Below are 21,738 nucleotides of genomic sequence, written 5' to 3' on the forward strand. Positions count from 1 at the left end.
TTTCAGGATATGTTCTGCCCCATCCCCCCTCTCCGCTTAGTGTGCGCCGCCAGGTTAACGTACGGATTTTTTTTAATTGTAGCACGATATACATCACATATTTTTTTAATGGAGGTCATCAACATTTAGGGGGAGGGGGCAGAGTAGATCCAAGTTTCGGACAATCTCTTTGTGCATTTAAAGTGAAAGAGTCAATAATATGGCTCGCAATTTAGGTCCTTCTGTCATAAACTTAATTTGATTACATCTATCATTCGTGGAGAATTGGTGCAGCAAAATACATGCACACTAGGTTTTCAGAGACCACGTGGTTCGAGGCTGGACTCGGATTTTGGAAAAAAAGAAAAAACCTCAACTAACCTACTGAAACGTTCAACTTTCGGGTGGTTTTGATTGCTTTAGCTTTACTTGAAATATTATTAGGTACAACATTATTTGAGCTGTGAAAAAAATACGAAGTCATAAGTTTTTAAATATGGGGCCAAAATCTATTGAAATTGAACTCAAAAAGAAATATTTGAGCACTGAAATTTTACAATGTTATCCGCTCAACTGATTGACATCTGTTGATTGATTTAAGAAGTTTATTCCTCCTGTTATCAGAGACAATCAGGGTTTCCTTAATCAGAGTCCTTAATTTTTTGACAAATATTCCTCAACGCTGGACCAATAAGATTAGGCCCTTCATAACTACGAATGGAGGCACAGCTATGGGGTGTCAGGGGAGAGGGGAATCAACAGCATCAGTACATGCATATATTGTTAGCTGTTACGTTTTTTGTCACAAAATTTTATGGTTGTTTGCAGGCAGTCGACGCGGACCAGAGACGCGAATCGGCGCCATCTGCACCACCTCTGTCGTTACTAATGACATCATCTGTGAACAGCCAAAACAAAGTCTCAAAATTAATCAATAATTTTTTTTCGATCCAACTTTAATAACTTTCGATCCAACTCTATCAGCAAATCCGATATCCCGGGTGAATTATGTACGAAATTCACCGAAAAATTCGTACATAATTTTGCGGTGAAATCATGTAATTGCACCGCTACACTAAGCGGTGATCTTACCAAAGTCACCACAGTTCACCGCTAATTTCAAATTTCCGGCCTTATACGGATTCGAACCTCTCACCTCCTGCATGCCTAGATCTAGTGGTGAAGTGACATAATTCTACAGCTTAGAAAAGTTTTCAAAAGATATATGATTAATCGTTGGTAAATTTTCCGTGCGCCTTTTTGTAATTATATCCTAACTTCGTTGGACAAAAATCAATTTGAAGCGTTTTCTAAGCAGTGAATTTATGTCATATTTCACCACTAAGTTAGCGATAAACTTATTTAATTTCACTGCGTTTACCGCTTATCTCACATAATTTGGACACTTTTCTTCATAGCGGTGAAATTATGTAATTAAGCCACTAAATTCAGCCGTGAAATTATGTAATTTCACCGCTACCAGGCGATAATGTTCTTTTCCACCGCATTCACCACCTGATTTATGTAATTTCACCGCATTCACGGCTTATCTTACAAAATTTTTCACATTCACCGGTTATCTTACATAATTTTCCGTTGAATGGTGGTGACACCTCGAGCCGGGATTTTCCTATATGTTATGCAACCCCAAGATACAGAGCACGTGTCATTACATAGTAAATCATTATAAATATATACGGCACGTGAGCTTAGAGGGAAGTTATTATGCACCAACTAAGCTGGCTGGCGGAGCACAGGGTGAGCTCTACGACCCGAAACTCGGAGACTAGGAGGTCGCGGACAAGGTGTTAAGACCGAAGAAGCTTTGGCAACTCTGGCCCAGACCAGATAGACCCAGACCTTGTGTCAGACCGAATAGAGCCAAGCCAGACCCTGGTCAGACCGAACAGACCCAGATCATGGGCCCGACTGAAAAGACCCAAGTCAGACTCTTGGTCAGACCGAAGAGACCCAAGCGTAACCCAAGAGTCTGGGAAACAGAATAGATCAAGAAAATGATTATTTTTTCTTTTATAAATTCCGTGTTGAGAGTTTCACCTGATTCAAACAAAAGAAAACGTAGGTTTTTGTCGGTTTTACTTCGCCAAAATTGATTAAAGCCCCTACGTTTTGTTTTCGTCGTTTTGATCGGTTTTTGTCGATTTAAAACGTAAAAAGCGTAGGTTTTCATCGTTTCTAAACGTAAGAAGCGTCGGTTTTCGTCTGTATATTTGGGTGTACAACGAAATTTGAAAAACATGGATTATTTTTAGATAATAAACAGTCAATTCTAAGAACAACGTAGTTTTCACTTATTAAATTTTTGTGTTTGCTTAACCGTCTACACTATGTTGCTAGTTGCTAAAGATCAGCTGTGCGGCTTACAAAATCGTCATTGCATAAATAACAATTTTTTGCAGAGAACCTGATCATTTCGTGGGCTGGAAATTTTGGCTTTGATCCGACCTTTGCTGGGACTATGGTTAGAGTTAACTCACTTGATGTCATCTCTCCACAGAGGTTGAAAAATTGAAATATTCTTTCCTCGCCGCCATAAAATGATTAGAATTTGAGCCAGTTTGAACAGTCGAAGTATGGGTATAGTCCAGAATGAGTAGAATGGGTTAGGTTAGATTGAACAGACTGAGTTAGGGGTATGGGTTGTACCAACAGACTCAACTGAAGTATGTGTCAAAGAAAGCGAACAGACCGAAATGTTTTCCAGCTCGGTCGAACCAGACACCCTTTTCCGCGACTGAAGTACGTCTGAACCATCAAATCCATTTCTGGTTTTTACCCATTATACCCTTCCCCCATTACCTTAAAAACATCATTCCGGGGTTTCGACTTTCATTTTTCAAATTGCTTAAAACACTCACGTGCACATTTTAAAATGCCGAAAGTCTGCAGTGCCAGAAGTCAAATGCCAGAAGTTGCTACTTAGCCAGAAGTTGAACTTTGCTGACTTTCGTCATTTTAAAACCGACACGTTTCGTGTTTTAAGCATGGTTAAGTGACTCTGCATAAGTCACTTCGAAATTCTGACCTCATATCTCGAACCTCTTCGCTGTTCTCGATAAACGCCAGAAGTTTTCAGTGACTTCAAGCAGAGTCACTTAACCATTACTTAAAATTTAATAAGCTCGGTGTGGCCTCTATACCTTTGTTGCGGTGCAACATTAATTGAATCACTTGCTTAGAAATGCTTTATTATAGCGCTTTATGCTTAAGAATCTCAAGCTCGAAAAGACCAAGTGAATGTGATAATATCGTTTGAAATTATGAATATTTGGTTTCAGCACGTGGTTAATTATCATTGTTTTCCTCATCTTGCTCGGATTGCATTGAAGGTCATTGTATCAAAGGCTATTGTAAATCGTAACATACCGGCCTCCTTGAACTGGTTCAAGTTTATTAATATATCATTGAAACTGGGTTTCTGGTTAAGTGGTCAATTGCGGTAAATAGTTTTTCTCAGCAACCCATCACAAGTTTATTGATACTTTCTTAAATTCAATTAGTTCTTTTTTGTCAGTTTTGTACAGTTGTGATTTACATTTCCTTGATGTCATTCCTCGTCTGTATCCTCTGTTGTTCATTCTTCATCTGTGTCATCTCCCTTGTCAGATCTTAGTGGCGGCATGTCATTATCGTTTTTCATTAACAAGACAAGCTTGTTGACTGGCCGTATAAATAGTCCAGATGATGTTTTTAATTCAACAACTCGAACTATTTTATCATTTCCATCAAAGACCTTTGTTAGTCGTCCCATTGGCCACAGAGTGGGTGGTGTGTTCTCTTCCTTGATTATTACTACATCATTGATGTCAATATTTGTTTGTCCCGTTTGCCATTTTTTCCATTGTTGTAAATTGAACAAATATTCTGTTGACCACTTCTTCTAAAAGTCCCTGATAAGATGATCCATCCTCTTCTTCTGTCGTGTCTGGGAAGTTGTTTCTTTTCCTGTTGTTTTTGGTTCAGGCAGTGCTGTGATTAGTCGTCCTATTAAAAAGTGTCCTGCTGTAAGTGCTAAGGCATCATTGGGATCATTTGAAACGGAGGTAATAGGGCTTGAATTTAAGATTGCTTCAATTTGTGCCAACAGTTTCGTGAAGTCTTCAAAAAACAGTTTTGTTTTTCCAATGCTGCGGTACATGTGGCGTTTCAAGGAATTGACAGCAGCCTCCCATAGCCCTCCAAAATTTGGTGTTCTCGGCGGAATAGTAAGCCAAGTAATATTGTTCTCCTTGCCGAATATGATATCAAATCTTCAAACTCGTGAGTAGCTAAGGCTTGTCGAAACTCTAACTCTCCCTTGGTCCCAATGGAAGTTGTCGAGTTGTCGCTGTATATTTCGTCAGGAATACCTCGACGAGATACAGATCGTTTAATGGCTGCAAGACAGTCATCCTTGGTCAGAGACATAACTGGCTCTAGGTGAACTGCCTTCGTACCGAAGCAAATGAAAATTGCAACGTATGTTTTCAAAAGCGTTCGAGTTCCATTCTTTGTGTAGAACGGTCCACATTAGTCGAGTCCGCAGTGACTGAACGCAAATGACGGCACTCCTCGTTCTCGAGGTAGATCTCCCATCTGATGCTGTAACAATTTGGCATCAAATCGGATACATGGCTTGCATCTGTATAAGATACCCTTCACTACAGAAAGCCCTCAGGGTATCCAAATAGTTCGTCGAAGGGTGTATAACGTCAGTTGAGGTCCTCCTCCGTGAAGATTTTTCTCGTGTGCTTCTCGAATAAGAATTTCAGTGATTGGTAATTTTCTTGGAATAAGAACTGGAAATTTTCGGTCTATTGTGTAAGGTGAATTGGCTAGGCGTCCCCCAACTCGAATCACTTTATTTTCTTCATCAAAAAATGGTGAAAGGCTGTTGAGACTGCTGCTTCTAGGAAGTTTTCGTCTTCTTTGTCTCCCCTTAGTGGCTGCTCCATAGGCGTTAACAAAACATTTTTTCTCTGGTTTCATCTTTGTTGAATTGATGTACGGCTTCGCTAGAATTGTCTGTATTCCCGGTACACACGATGTAGAGCTGATCCCCAGGGCCCCGGCCCAACCTATACCATGGCTGACATCATCCTTTGAGACCCCGACACCATCTACGCTGACAAGACATCCTGGGCCCCGGCCCTACCTATTCCTAAGGAATTCGTAGAAACTGAGCTCGCATTTTCACATGCGCCCCCGGCGCTGACATGACTACCTAGACCCCCGGCTCTACCTGTACCTAAGGAATTGGCAGTAGAAATTAAGCTCGCATTTTCATCTGCGCCCCCGGTGCTGACAAGACTACCTGGGCCCCCGGCCCTACCTGTACCTAAGGAGTTGGCAGTAGAAACTGAGCTCGCATTTTCACCTGCGCCCCGGCGCTGAAATGACTACCTGGACCCCCGGCCCTACCTGAACCTATAGAATTGGCAGTAGAAACTGAGCTCGCATTTTCACCTGCGCCCCCGGTGCTGACAATACTACCTGGGCCCCTGGCCCTACCTGTACCTAAGGAGTTGGTAGTAGAAACTGAGCTCGCATTTTCACCTGCGCCCCCGGTGCTGACAAGACTACCTGGGCCCCCGGCCATACCTGTACCTAAAAAATTGGCAGTAGAAACTGAGCGCACATTTTCACCTGCGCACCCGGTGCTGACAAGACTACCTGGGCCCCCGGCCCTACCTATACCACCAAACCCCTCTGGTCCAGTGAATTTGCTGAATGTCTTGTTGCTGAATGTCTTGTTGTGTCGCATCTCTGCTGCTGTTGCTTGCATCTTCAGTGGGCTGATTCCTGATGTTCTTGAAGTCATGAAGAAAATTTCGCTGTATGAAGCTGTACAATTGAAGTCGTCCTTCGTATAAATCTTTACCTTTTAAGGAGACTGAATTAAAGGTCCGGATCATTGGTTGAGACGTAGACGCATTACTATCAGTCTTTTCGTTTGGCGTTGAAGAGCAAGTGTTTATGCTTTTCGACAATTTTGTTGTCCGTTGTTTTGCTTTTGAATATTGATTTCTTTTCTTGATACTGCTGATGAACCTCTGGATACAGGTAAATATCTTTGTTACATTATGTATTGACGAATTCGGATTTATCATCAATAAAACTGGGTTATCTTCTTTCGATGAAATCATTGTCATGTTTTCGGATTGCCTCTTTACTTCCTTTTCCGTCTCTTCTCCTGTAGGTGACAAAATGTCTAGTGAAGGCCAGTCGTTTTCAGGTTGCTGCAACCACTCTGGTCCATTCCACATAGATTATGGTTCAACAGATCAGCTGCTGCTAATCCTCTTGAAGCACAGTCTGCTGGATTATCTTCTGTTGGAACATATTTCCAACTACTGGCTGGAATAATTTCATGTATTTCGGCTACTCGGTTGGCGACAAATGTTTTCCATTTCCTCGGATAATCTTGTACCCAGGCAATTGTAACCGCAGAATCTGACCACGCAAAACCCCTTGGATTTGGAAACCGTTCATTGCTAATAGCATTTGTCACTGCTTCGACAAGCTTAGCTCATAGCAGGGCAGCACAAAGTTCCAACCTTGGCACACAAACTGATTTAATTGGTGCAACTCTTGTCTTTGCTGTAAGCATTTTTGTTTCAATGAAATTGTCTGTCTCCTGTCTGATGAAAACGACAGCAGCATATGCTGTAGTGGAAGCGCCGCAAAAGACGTGCAACTGCAAATCTGATTTCTTGGCTGGCTTGAGAACCTTCCGTTGAAGACTAATTTTTTCAAGATCCTTCAGTTGTGCTCGAAGTTGCAGTTACTGCTATAGAATTGGGTCCGATAAAGTTTGGTCCCAGCTAAATTTGTCAATCCACAACAGTTGAACAAATGATTTATGTTGAATAGTCGTTGGTGATAGCCATCCGAGTGGGTCAAATAAACGTGAAACTTCTGAGAGGATTTGCTGTTTAGTAAACGGAGCTCCCTTGTCAAGTTTTAATGTGAAACCAAATTGATCAAGACTTGGATTCCACTTTATCCCAAGCGTCTTAATGGCATAGTTTTCGCCTTCAATTATCTTCTCGTCTTCCGTTTCTCTGAAAGTGGCAGCTAGTCTTGATACAAGTTTTGAGTCGCTAGATGGCCATTTCCGTATATCAAAACCTGCTGAAGCAAAAAGCGTAATAATGGCGTCCTGGAGCTTCTCTGCTGCTTTTGAATCTTCGCATCCTGTGAATAGATCATCCACATACATATCAGTTGTTAGTGACAAACGAAGTTTATTGTTTGTTGTTTCTTCGGCAAGAACTTGCAGTGGTCGAATTGAATGAAAAGACGAAGCAATGACGTATGTTACCCGAGTCATACGAAAGGTCTCAATCGCCTCTGAATTTGAATCTTTCCACAATAATCGGTGATAATCTTTGTCTTCTTTGTTCAATTCCACTTGCCTGTACATTTTTGCAATATCAGCAGAAAGTGCTACTTGGTGTAGTCGAAATCGAACAAGAATGCTGAAGAGGTCTTTCTGAATTTTTGGTCCAACCATGAGTCTGTCGTTAAAAGATACTCCTGTTGTCGTCTTTGCGGATCCGTCGAAAACGAACCTCAGCTTGATGGTAGTGCTTGACTCCTTGAACACACAATGATGACAAAGATAGTAGCAGTTTTCGACAGGCTTGACAAGTATTGATGTTGGAACTTTCTCCATTTGTCCGAGATGAAAGAACTCTCCAATGAATTCTGTGTATCTCTTATAAAGGTCGGGTTGTCTTTTTAATCTTAATAGAAGACTGCGGAGTCGTTTTTTGGCTTGTTGAAGTGAATCTCCCAATGTTTTTGTCTCGTTCTTGAAGGGAAGTTTCACTATGAAGCGACCTTCAGGGCTTCTTCTAGTTGTTTCCTTGAAGTGATCATCGCAGCGTTTTTCTTGGGCTGTCCAAAGCTGCGCTGCTGGAACTTCTTCTATTTCCCAATAACGCTGCAAATTTTCTGGCTCTGAAGAGACAAAGAAAGTCTGCAGATCGTTTGTATAGGTTTTGTCTGTCTGTTCCCTTCCAATAACCCAACCGAACATTGATAGCCTATATGTTATTCCATAGTAAGGCTCCTTTAGTCGATTGCTGCCAATCATTATATCTTCATAATGAGATGCTCCGATCAAGAGGTCAATTGATGGCGGCTTGTTGAAATCTGGGTCAGCAAGCTCCAACTCCTTTACTGTTTCCCATTGGCTGGTGTTAATGAACCGTGATGGCAGATTATCAGTCATTTTTGTCAAAACTGACGCACTAATATTGACAGTGGACGATCTGTTCCTTGATGAGATAAGAAGGTCCACGCGACCTTTGTTGTCTTGAACCGTCCCACCTAGTCCAAAAACTTTTGTGTTGCTGCTTTTCTTGTTCAATTGTAACCTTTTTATTGCAGATTCAGTTATAAGTTTGTTTTATGAAGCTGAGTCTAGAAGTGCCCTAGGTAGAATTGTCTCGCCGTGAACATTAACGGAAACAATTGCGGTTTGAAGAAAGACTTCTTCTGAAGTTCGTTGAGTCATAGCTCCTGTGAACTTGTTTTCATCCTTAGATTTTGCAATTGCTGTTGTTGTTATAGCGTTGTTCTTCTGTTTGTCATTTACTTGAGTGCTGGTTGTTCCGCTAGTTGTTTGCTGATCGGTGTTTCTGTTGTGAATGTTTTCACGATGAAGAAGAGTATGATGCTTTCTACCACATTGCTTGCATTTCGATCCATCACAATCTTCTGATCTGTGGCCCGGTCGCAGACAATTGAAACAGAGTTTTTTAACCTTTATGAGCTCTGCAAATTCCCTTACTGAAAGTTTCTTGAAATTTCCGCATTTGAAAATTTTGTGCGTTTGCATTGTTGCTCGGAAGTCGCCAAATGTGTGTGCAAATGTCGTTGGTTCCCGTTCATTTGAGTTTTCGTTGCTCCTACTCCATTTGGCGCTGTTGCCTTGAGTGTTTGTGCCTGTTCCTCTAAAAAAAGTCTGAGCTCTGCATACCTTTGGGGTTCCTTGCCTTTTGAAGACAGCTCCCATTGTTTTCTTGTCTCTGTAGGCAGCTTCTCACTGATCAAGTAAACAAAAAAGATGTCTTTACTGTTGACTGATTCTCCCAAATTCTGCAAGGCAAGTCGATGTTCGTCCATTGCTTCAATTAAATTTCTTAAGTCTCTGGCATTATCGGTTGTCAGCGATCGATACGAAACAATTGAAGGCAGGTGTGTGCAAATGATGATCCTCTTGTTCTCATATCTGTTTATCAGAGTATTCATAGCAATGTCGAAGTTGTGATCGGTAACCGGTATCGAGGCAAGCAGTTTAGCGGCGTCACCTTTTACAGATGCTTTCAGATACTGCAACTTCTGACTTCCTTGAAGAGAACTGTTGTCGGTGACTGCTACTTTGAACAAATCAAAGAACGAAGTCCATTCCATATAATTACCCAAAAAAACTGGCAGATTGAGTTTTGGTAACTTGATGTTGGCTGAGTTCCTCATAGCATCGGAGAGTGTTGAAGTAGATGGCGTTGAAGTATCTGCTGCTGTTGAAGGTCCCTCAAAACGTTTCGTGAAGCGTTTGATTGCATCAATGTTCTGTGTCAACTTGTCATCAACTTCCTCGGACTCCAGAATTTCATTGTCCAGTGCTTCCGCCTCCGTCAAGTTCTGTTGAAGTTCCTGGTTCAAAGTTACCAGAAAATTCTGCATTCGGGTGAGAAGTGTCGCTTCCTGATTTACCCTGTTGATGTCTGCTTCTGAAATGGTGTCTAGATCTTTTGACATGATATTTTCAGCCTCATTGTTAAACCTTGTAGCAACGCTGCGGTGTGATCCCCGCGACTGTTTCTGCGTTTCAAGATTGGACAATTTAACTTGCTGTTGCCTTTGAGTGCGTTTTTTTCGTGTCTTTGATGCTGGTCTTTATTCGTATGACTTTGGTTTGTTTTTTTTTGGATTTTGCTGTGCTGAAAGCTAAAAACACACTAAAAGAACGCAAAAGATGGGCAATCGGGTTTCACTTAATCCCCCCTTCAAAAAATGCGGCCAATTTTTGCGCGCGAACTTTGTGCTATTACTTCGGGGGAGCAAACTTAAACTAAAAATTTCGAGTTCTCCGCGAGAACTGAGAAAGTGATTGTTTTCCCCGAAGTTTCCAAAAAAAAGTTTTTGTAACCCTTGAGATATAGTTCTCCCACTAGATAACTTTACCGGGTCTCAGAATTAGGTTAATCAACCTTGTTATGCAAGTTAATCAACTTGTATAACATGAGGGGGGATGTGTTATCTAGTGGGGGTCCGCTTTTAACTTCCCCTTTAAGTTTCCCCTTTTAGATTTTTTGCTAAATTTTTTTTAGGGAGTTAATGCTTGTGTAGCCTAATGCTTTGAGTATTTTATCCTAACCTATTTGTCGGCGGACCAAATGTTGTGGTGCAACATTAATTGAATCACTTGCTTAGAAATGCTTTATTATAACGCTTTTTGCTTAAGAATCTCAAGCTCGAAAGAACCAAGTGAATGTGATAATATCGTTTGAAATTATGAATATTTGGTTTCAGCACGTGGTTAATTATCATTGTTTTCCTCATCTTGCTCTTATTGCATTGAAGGTCATTGTATCAAAGGCTATTGTAAATCGTAACAACCTTGCAAGCTTCTCATTGTTAATGATTTCTCTCATCAGTTTTTGATTAAAATTGAAATTGTGACTTTTCAACTTTGCTTTGGCTCTGTCCACTAAGGGGGAGAAATGCGTTACCCATAATCTGCCCAAAGACGTTTTTTGCCGAAAAGAAGAATGCTTTGTAACAATCTGCAGAGGTTGTTGGGCGAGTGACCATCCCCACCCCCATCATGAAGTTGTGCCAAACGAAACAGAACGCGAAATAATGTGGAAGAAAGTAGACGCAAACAGTTATCATGCCAAGGCTTTTCAAACATTGGAAACATTGCTGTATACGGAGTATGCAGATCAAATTTCACTTAATCAAGAGGCACTAGAGGAAACAAGAGCTTTAATGGAATACCATGAGCACTGCAGAGACACCAATTCAGTAAGTGAGTTGCTAAAGTACACCGATACAATGTTGGAGAAATGCAGGAGAAAACAACAAGAAATTGAAAGAATTAAGCAGAAAATGAAGAGTTCAAGTTCACTTGCTGTCGATACTGAAAAAGAGCTGACCGAATTGATTTCACAAATAATTCAGAACTCAATGGTCGGTGGTAGAAGAATGACGATTGGGGTAAGTTTCAAATCTCCTTTATTGTTAAACGGCTTTTCTCTCTTTTTTTCACCACACCAAGTTTGGGATCTATTCTGTTTTGCCCCCCCCCCCCCCCCAGCTTAGTGAGCATAAATTTTTTTACCCCATTTTTGATCCATTTTTGTTCATATTTTTCATTCCGATGCCACTTAGGGCTTTTCTTCTGTCAGTTAGAAATGTAAACTAAAAATCTTTTTAAAGTTTTGTAATTTTCCGAGAAGTCATCTGGGTATAAGGTTTTTGTGAACAATCGGCATTTTACCGAAATTTTGCTCACGGTTGAAGAAATTTTCGACCAATTTTAGATCGTCTATGTAAAAAATTATTGAAAATTATTGACAATTTCGCGCCGCCTATAACCGCGCGCGACCCAAAAGAGAGGCTAATATTAGTTCCATTTATTTATTGGACACATCTAATAGATTTGGATTATATTAGAGCCGTCTTTTATATTTGAAGCCATCTTTTTTAAGTCAAACTGAAGCACTGAATTGTTAACGCTAGAATAGGAAGGGGATTAAAAGAATGAGTATTTTCAAAGCGTAAATTTCTTTCAAAATGATTTCAGAGTGGAGAGAGAACTTTTATTTTTTCGAGATCTACCAATTTTCCTTAAAAAATAAGGCTTTTCAATTTTCATTAAAAAATAATGCAAACTTAATGATTTTGATGAGTTTTGTCTAGAGTTTGTGTTTCTTTGAGGTCTGCTCACTAAGGCTGATTAAGGAGAGGACAATCAGGTTCTCAAAAAAAGGCATAATTGGTTTTTTTTTCTCATTTTGCCTGCTTTTTTTTGTGTTTTTGTGGCAGTATCAAGGATTCTCCCTAGTGCAAGTACTCATTAGTTCCATTTAGACTTCTTGAGAACCTCTTTTTTCGTTACAGTCAGCAACGAACTTTTATAGTGTGCAAGGTAAAAAGTTAAAGCTTTTTGTGAGTTTGAACTTTTGTGCCTTCAAAAATTCAAAAAATTTGTTTGGTTTCCGAACATTGATTCTCCTCGTATTTCTTTTTGAGTAGTACAGTGATCTAATTGATGCCGGTTTCTAGCAGTTTTCGGCATTAACTAAGTGATTCTTCTGATCAATTTTTTTCATGGAGCAATTTTGACTTCTATACTCTGGTTATTAAATTAAATCAAATTGAAATTTGAGTATTGCCCTGGCTTGTTTTGTTGTGTTGTCTCTTATTCTCATTTATAGCGAGTCGCATTTGTTTTGGATAAAGGTCTTGATTTGTTTGGATAAATATAACATCATTGTCTTTCGGAGAAAATGATATTTGTTCCGACCCCACTTGTGGGGGGAGGAACTATATACTCAAATGGGTTTTTTTGTTCAGTCAATTTTGGCCGATCGATATATTCATCGTAGAGAAATTAGAGTGGTATCATTAAAAAGCTCATCCAGCGTATAATTCGAAATTAAAAAGATTTTTTTGAATTTCGTATTTTTTTTCGAGGAGTTATCGAGGTTTAAAGTTTCATGTGAACACGGGAAATTTGGTTCCCTTTTGTTCACTTTCACCGTAATTTTTGTTCGAATAAACATTTTCTATGAAAACTTTAATTCAAAATTACATTTCACGGCACAAAATAAATCAATTTTGTGTTGCTAATAGACGAAAGGCGATGAAAAGAATAGTTATGGTCTCATAGGGAAGTTTACTATCAAAATAAAATTCGAATTTTATTTGCGAGCACTTTTTTAGAAAATGTTGCAATTTTTTTGTTTTTTCAAGTCGCATAGAGAATAATCACTTTTCATATCTAAGTTGCGTTAATGACGAACCTCATTTACAATCAAATGAAGCCCAATGAACAAAAAATCTGTTTCCAAGGAATGGCTCATGTTTTTTTGGATTCTTCTCTCAGTTTTCGTAAATTTAAATGAAATTTTGATTTTTTTTGAGTTTGAACTAAACTTTTGGAATTCTATGGCTTAAATTTGTTGACTAAAAGTACAATAGGTTTGGTAATGAGCATTAAGTGAACCTATCTGGTGCTTTGAGTGCACAGCTAATGCTATTAAGACTTTGAAAATATATTTTCGAATTTTTTTTATATTAACCAATCAAAAACTAATTTTTGTGAACTGTAAGTCAGTCTCGGTAATACCAGTACACCCCATATTCCTACTGCAATCCACAATAATCTCGTTAGCGGGTTTTATCTTGTAACTATTGGTTTTATGAATTCAATGCCACAAGATTTCAATTTTTTTTTAAATTTTTGAACATTTCGTATTGGTTCCTTTTGAAACCTTATTGAGTTATCCTAAAATTGATGGCTCCCATTGTTTTAGCGAAGAAGTTCAATGAATCATAGATAACATTTTCTTCTCGCACTATTTTACAGGGTTTTTGGTTTTGTCCTGTATTTGTTGTTGTTTTCATAGCCATTAGACTTATTATGATGACCTACTGATTACATGACAAACATATTTATCTTTACATCGAGGCATAAGTGCGCGTTTTTAGTGATGTCCAAGGAGAGCTATTGATTTTAATGGCTGTTAAGACTTTAAAAATATTTTTTTCAAAATTTTTTTAATTCAATCTTAAGCCTTTTTTCGTGAAATGTAAGTCAGTCTCAGTAATTACAGAGCCACATTCATTTCTAAGGTTATTGACTTGGGGGTTTTAGCTTCTAACTATTGAATATATGACCTCAAAGCCACAAGATTTCAAAAATTTTTCAAAATAATTTTTGGACCTTTTCGTATTATTGGTTCCTTTTGAAATCTTATCCCTTTATAATTATATTAGTGGCTCCCAATGACTTATAGAATAAGTTCGATGGATCATAGCTAAAGTTTTCCGAGAAAAACTAATGCTTTAAATGGCGTCGACACGTTTTTCTTGCACTTTTCTTCAGAATTTTTGGTTTTTGCCTGTATTTGTTGTTTATTTTCATAACCATAAGACTTATTGTGATGACCTACTGATTACCTATGCATGACAAACATACTTGTTTTTATATCGAGGCATAACTGAGCGTATTTATTGACGTCCAATGAGAGCTATTGATTTTAATGGCTGTTAAGACTTGACTTTAAAAATATTTTTTTCAAAATTTTTTTAATTCAATCTTAAGCCTTTTTTCGTGAACTGTAAGTCAGTCCCAGTAATGACAGAGCCACACTCATTTCCACTTCAACATAAGGTTATCGAGTTGGTGGTTTTATCTTCTAATTATTGAATATATGACCTCAAGGCCACAAGATTCCAAAATTTTTTTTATTAATTTTTGGACCTTTTCGTATTATTGGTTCCTTTTGAAATCTTATCCCGTTATACTTATATTAGTGGCTCCCAATGGCTTAGAGAATAAGTTCAATGGATCATAGCTAACTTTTTCCGAGAAAAACTAATGCTTTAAATAGCGTCGACACGTTTTTCTCGCACTTTTCTTCAGAATTTTTGGTTTTTGCCTGTATTTGTTGTTTATTTTCATAACCATAAGACTTATTGTGATGACCTTCTGATTACCTATGCATTAAAAAGATACTTGTCTTTACATCGAGGCATAGCTGAGCGTATTTATTGACGTCCAATGTCAGCTATTGATTTTAATGGCTGTTAAGACTTAAATAATATTTTTTTCAAAATTTTATAAATTCAATCTTAAGCATTTTTTCGTGGACTGTAAGTCAGTCTCAGCAATGACAGAGCCACATTCATTTCTAACTACACAAAAGGTTATCGAAATGGTGGTTTTATTTTCTAACTATTGAATATATGACTTCAAGGCCACAGGATTCCAATTTTTTTTTTTAAATTAAGTTTTCGATCTTTTCGTATTATTGATTCCTTTTGAAATCTTATCCCGTTATCCTTATATAAGTTGCTCCAATTGACTTAGAGAAGAATTTCGACGGATCATAGCTAAAATTTTCACATCATGTCATAACTGAGCGTATTTATTGACTTACGTTGAAAGCTATTGAATTTAATGACTGTTAAGTCTTTAAAAATAAATATATTTTTTTAAATATTTTTTTGAACATTAGTCAATCTAAAACCTATCTTCGTGAGCTGTAAGTCGGTCTCCCTAATGAATCAACCCCTTTTTTCCCAATTGCAAACAAAAATTTATCTAGTTAGCGGTTTTATCTTCTAACTATTGGTTTTTTGACTTCGATGCACCAGCTTTCTTAATTTTTCAAAAATTTCTTGGGCACTTTTTTTCGTAATTTTGGCTCCTTCAGAAATCTTAATAAATTGTCCTAAATTTGACAGTTTCCATTGGCTTAGAGAATTCGTTCAATGGATCGCAGGAAAAGTTTTCGGAGAAAAGCTTACGGTTTAAATGGCTCAGACATTTTCTTCTCGCAATTTTCTACTGAGTTTTTGGACTTTGCCTGTATTTGTTGTTTATTTTCATAACCATAAGACTTATTGTGATGACCTACTGATTACCTATGCATGACAAAGAAACTTATCCTTACCTCGAGTCATAACTGAGCGTATTTATTGACGTCCAAGGAGAGCTATTGATTTAAATAGCTGTTAAAACTTTAAAAAATTTTTTTTTTCAAAACTTTTCAAATTCAATCTTAAGCCTTTTTTCTTGAAATGTAAGTCAGTTCTGTAATGACAGAGCCACATTCATTTCTACTTACACAAAAGATTATCGAGTTGGGGGGTTTTAGCTTCTAACTAATGAATATATCACTTCAAAGCCACAAGATTTTAAAAATTTTTTAAATAATTTGTGGACCTTTTCGTATTATTGGTTCCTTTTGGAATCTGATCCCGTTATACTTATATTAGTGGCTCCCAATGACTTATATAATAAGTTCGATGGATCATAGCTAAAGTTTTCCGAGAAAAACTAATGCTTTAAATGGCGTCGACACGTTTTTCTCGCACTTTTCTTCAGAATTTTTGGTTTTTGCCTGTATTTGTTGTTTATTTTCATAACCATAAGACTTATTGTGATGACCTACTGATTACCTATGCATGACAAACATACTTGTTTTTATATTGAGGCATAATTGAGCGTATTTATTGACGTCCAATGAGAGCTATTGATTTTAATGGCTGTTAAGACTTGACTTTAAAAATATTTTTTTCAAAATTTTTTAATTCAATCTTAAGCCTTTTTTCGTGAACTGTAAGTCAGTCCCAGTAATGACAGAGCCACACTCATTTCTACTTCAACATAAGGTTATCGAGTTGGTGGTTTTATCTTCTAATTATTGAATATATGACCTCAAGGCCACAAGATTCCAAAATTTTTTTTTATTAATTTTTGGACCTTTTCGTATTATTGGTTCCTTTTGAAATCTTATCCCGTTATCCTTATATTAGTGGCTCCAATTGACTTAGAGTAGAAGATTGACGGATCAAAGTTAAAATTTTCACATCATGTCATAACTGAGCGTATTTATTGACTAACGTTGAAAGCTATTGAATTTAATGACTGTTAAGTCTTTAAAAATAAATATAGTTTTTAAAATTTTTTTGAACATTAGTCAATCTAAAACCTATCTTCGTGAGCTGTAAGTCGGTCTCCCTAATGAATCAACCCCTTTTTCCCATTTCAAACAAAATTTTATCTAGTTAGCGGTTTTATCTTCTAACTATTGGTTTTTTGACTTCGATGCACCAGCTTTCTTAATTTTTCAAAAATTTTTTGGATACCTTTTTTTCGTAATTTTGGTTCCTTCCGAAATCTTAATAAATTGTGCTACTAAATTTGACAGTTTCCATGGGCTCAGAGAATACGTTCAATGGATCGTAGGAAAAGTTTTCGGGGAAAAGCTTACGGTTTAAATGGCTCAGACATTTTCTTCTCGCATTTTTCTCCTGAGTTTTTGGACTTTGCCTGTATTTGTCGTTTTCATAGTCAATGACACGTTTTAATGTCTTTTTGATGATTTTTCATTGATAAACATCCTGAACCTCCCATCACGGCATAATTTAGCGTATTCAATCGCTTCAGGTGAAAGCTATTGATTTATATGACGCTGATAGCACGGGTTTTCTCCAAAATTTCGTGGTTTTAACGTATTTTTCACTGCCATACGATTCATTGTGATGAGCTATTAATAACCTTGAATGGAAGATATCATTGCTCTCCAGTCGAGGCAGAATTTAGCGTGTTTCTTTAATTCCTTTGGAAGCTATTGAATTTAATGGCTTTGATACTAGGGTTTTTCTCAAAAACTTTGTGGTTTCAATATTTTCGTTTATTTTTGTTTTTTTTCAAGTTATGTCGTAACAAAAAAACAATCTCTTTGCTGTTAAAAAATTTTATTGAAATTAGAAAAGATTTTACTGAAAATTTCATTCTCTAATGGCTTGAACACTTTTCTCGCTTAATTTCTTTGAATGTGCTGTTTTTGCCTTTTTTATTCTTTAGGTAGCCACAAAATTCTGACCGGTCCAATAAACTGGTAATTGACGATTAAATAAATGATATTACCCAAAGCAGTCAGTTTATAGCGGATAGTCCTAAAGTTTATGATATTATACGTTTTCAAAGGTCTTTCAGTTTTTGTTGTTCTTTTCGTCAACTTGTAACTTATTCTCATCTTTGAGAGGTCCCATACAATTCCTTGAAGTTCAAAAAGTAGCATGTCTACTGATATAATTTTTTAACTGTTGTTTTACTTGGTGAGCAATATGCGTTTTCATAAAAGTTTTCTGAGTGGTGTATTTGTTTTTTTTTTCTCTTCTTGTAGCACATTCAGGTAATAACAGATCCCAATGATTTTCAAATGTGATCCAAATGAACTTGTTGATTCTTTCAGTATAATTTTAGCTGAATTAGTTTAAACAAAAACTGATATAGAAACACATAATATTAGGATAATAGGTAATGATATTAATGGCTTCAAAAATTCGTGTTTTTACAAATTGTTCGTAACTTTTTTTAGATTTTCTGCGTCTCTAGTCCGTTCCTATGGCTTATTCTAACCAAAGACAGGTCCCATTGGCTTCATAATGACTTTTTAGTAAATTTTTCAAGAATAATTTCGTTATAAGCTAGAGATTTTTTAGACTTTTGAAATTATTTGGTTTAAAAAGATGTTGATTGGTTTTTGATTTCAACATCATTTTTCTTCTCTTTGTCGACTTGTTACCTAGTCTCATTAGGGAAAACATCCATCTGCTCTATATTCACGAAAAACTAAATTTGTGGAGTTAAGGTTTTATTTGATTGCATCTTGACGTTGTTACTAGGTGCTATTAAATTTAGATATTGGGTTTTTGCCGTGAAATTTTTGTTTTCGCTTATTTTGTTGTTTGTTGTTTTTTTCGTAGTCTTTTTAATGGCAGATCTCGTGAGCGATGTAATGAGGCATGACATTATGTAATTCAATTAGTAGTTTGGTTTTTAATTTTTTTAAAGCTCTAACATCTATTTTTGTTATCTCTTCATTGGGTTGACAATTAAGTCTAAAATGTAGATGAGCTCGGGTCGGAACATCATGTGCGAACGCACATTAACGAGCCTCCTTGTTTTCTTTGTAATTTTCTTTTTTTATCGTTTTTTTGGCTCAAATCTTCTGCTCACTGTCAGATGCTGTTATTTACCCCAAATGTGTTGGAAGATTTTTCTCATTTTTCTCATTAGGCTCGTTAAATTAAATATTTTCAAATATATTAACAAAAATCATCAATTACTAGTTCCATGATTAAACAATTGAACCGATTGTGGCGCTTCACTTTCGTTCTCATCTAAAGAAACAATAATTATGGGCTAGTAATTGTCCGCTTCCGACGTTGTTTTCAATATTGCCTCATAATCAAGTAGTTTGCTCTTCCTTACACTTTGTTTACCCCACCGAACTCTAATATGATAGGCAGCTTCTTGAGCTTTTCGATACTTACGGATCAAAAACTTCGGACGCCATTTTGAACTTTTTTAAAAACTATGAGTGGTTCTGTTCTTATGGTTAGATGTTATGCGGTTAGCTTTACTCCTAAAAATTTTGAGTGTTCCCAAAAACCTAATTTCTTGTACTTTATTAAGGCTAAGTTTCTATAATTTAGTCTCTAATTTTGTCTGGCTTGATACGAAATTAGTATTTATTGGATTTCTTTTGTTTACCCCTTTGGAATATTGGCTATCCCTCTATTATCCCTCTGAAATATTTCGGATTGCCCTTCTCTTTTGGATTTTTCTATGCAATTTCAAAGGCTCTAAGTGCACCTGAGTTCCATAACGCATTCAGTCCTATTAAAACTGTGCGGGGCATTGTAAGTACAGAGCATCTTGTTCTCCACAAATAGAAAAATAAAATTCTTTAGAGAAACAAATAGTTTTGTTCAAATAAATAAAAAAGAACTTGCCAGTTTTTTAGTGTATGCGCCACGCATTGTTTTCTTTTCGTTAACATGACTAATTCATCTTTTGAAAAGTTGTTAAGTGCACGCCTTACATAGATATTAACAAAAACAACAATTTATTTTAATTGTCTCGCGTAACTAACTCCAGATGAGAATCAGTTTTGGGCCACTATAAATGCAATTCCTCATCATTACTGAATCATAGACTAATTCATGTCACTTTTTTCATAAACTAATTCATGCAACTTGTCAGACTTGCATTCAGTCTGACTTTACAATGGTCAGACTTTGGCCAGGTGTAAAAATAAAGTTTCGCTCGTGGACTGATCCCACAATCTCTCTCTCTCTCTCTCTCCCTAGCCGTTTGTCCTCCTTTCTGCTCCATCACCACTGGGAAAATTTTTACTTCTGCGCCAATAATATACGCTTGAAAGAAGTGAATTTTGAGCGAGAAAGCGAGCAAAATATAATACATGGGAGACGTGCATAGTACTGATTTAATAGCAATGCTGATAGTACTTACAATTGCCCAGTACTGATTTACATTTGGAGTTCAGAACGGGCTATTGTGTGGAAAATGTTTGTGAATTGGTCAACATAGCCGGAAGAATGCGAAAAAATAGCCGAAATAGCTTCGTAGATCTTCGGTCTCTAAAAGGTTTGAGTAGATCTTCGCGGGTCTGCAATTTCAATAAAAGGTATTTACTTTTTTTTAATTGCTGAGACATGAGATGATGTATTTTGATTTGTTTTATTTCAGAGTTAGTTTTGAGAGTTCAAAAGCGACTAAAAATTTGATCGCTCAAATTAACAAAAAAAACTTGCTCCAATAAAATTGAAAAATAACGGAAGCTATTTTGTTAAAATTGCATCAATGAATCGACAAAAAGGCAGAGATGAAGTGATTGTGACAACATATAGACGTAACAAAAGCTTTACAACGATATAAAAACAAAGCCGAAAGAATCTCGGAATTGACTCGAAGCGTCATACCTGCCCCGAAGATAAACTGAATTGCAATAACCTAAACACTTGTTTCTTAACTGAAAAAATCTTTTCTGTGGCTTATCTGACCGACGTAACTTTTTTTGTTAAAAATAATCCCATAAAAGCGTTATAAACTTAAGTGTTATTATCATTAAAAAAGCAAGGAAAAAACAATTACGAGGTCACTCATAAACCCTACAAAAATCACAAAATCAATTCTTTAGACAAATTTTGGACAAATAAAAGTCACTCTGTGAAATCTCGAAACCCCAAAGTTCCGTATTCTTAGACATCTATCTGGTAGCAATAGCGAAAAGTGCCAAAAACTTTATGATGGACGAAAATTGACGCAGCCAAAAAATTGGCCACGTTGTTGTTTGCCCAGAAAAAATTAGTCTCAAATGATCAGAGAAACCGGAAATGAACTCTGTGAAGCACCGAAAACAATGGGAAAGCATGCTGCAGGTAATTTCATTAGAAAGGTAAGTATTACAGTAGGTAATAGAATTATCACAGAAAAACAACTGAAATTTAGGTCTCAAGAAAACACAGCATTTCAAATTGAATTAAATTACATTGTCGTTATAGAACGTTTGTAAAAATGAATTCAAATTAGTGCAAAAATTATAATTCTCAAGAAAAGTAAGAAGGAAACAAAATAAATTTCAAAGTTTTCAAATTTTCAAACACTGTTTATTGCCAAATTCTAATCCCAAGATCTCTGGTGAAAATCTTTCATTTCAGTCCTAAAAGTCTTTAACAAATTAAACGTAATTTTTATTAAAATTAAAAGCAAATTAAATTGAAGGTCATGGCATTAATTCACCATATAAATCAGTGAGCAACGGACACATTGTAGAAAAAATAGAAACAGAAAGAAGTCATCCAAAGTTTAATGTTGAGAATTAAATGTAAAAGATTATATAGAAAAATCTCATTTTCATCTTTGCAGGCTGATTAAAGTTTACTAGCCATCCTCTTGTTGAAAAAAACGACTAAAAGAAGATGCAAAGGTTTAGCCATAAACGACACAACGCTCTACACTTTTACACTAATCAAAACAAAAATCCACTCAAATATCAAAAAAATAGGTAAAAAAAGCTAACTTAAAATTGGAGAAATATTAGCCATTTCTGCATGTGAAACGGAACATGAAGCGTTCAAGTCGTATGTCAATTTCAGAGGGTTTACAATTTGATGCAGTGTCAAAGAATTTTT

At 36.7% G+C, this 21,738-nt stretch overlaps 1 protein-coding gene across 1 annotated transcript in view; it reads left to right on the top strand.

Annotated features, from left to right (window-relative positions):
- The first annotated feature begins 696 nt into the window (after positions 1 to 696).
- Positions 697 to 21,738, top strand: part of LOC142351719 (uncharacterized) — a 62,432-nt gene continuing 41,390 nt past the window's right edge. The window contains exons 1-2 of the mRNA XM_075403864.1: positions 697 to 897; positions 10,708 to 11,211. Of these exons, the coding sequence (XP_075259979.1) occupies positions 697 to 897; positions 10,708 to 11,211 (705 nt within the window). The remainder of the gene's footprint in view (positions 898 to 10,707; positions 11,212 to 21,738) is intronic.

The sequence above is a fragment of the Convolutriloba macropyga genome, chromosome 13 (assembly GCF_964194025.1).
Source record: "Convolutriloba macropyga chromosome 13, txConMacr16.3, whole genome shotgun sequence".
Lineage (NCBI taxonomy): Eukaryota > Metazoa > Xenacoelomorpha > Acoela > Convolutidae > Convolutriloba > Convolutriloba macropyga.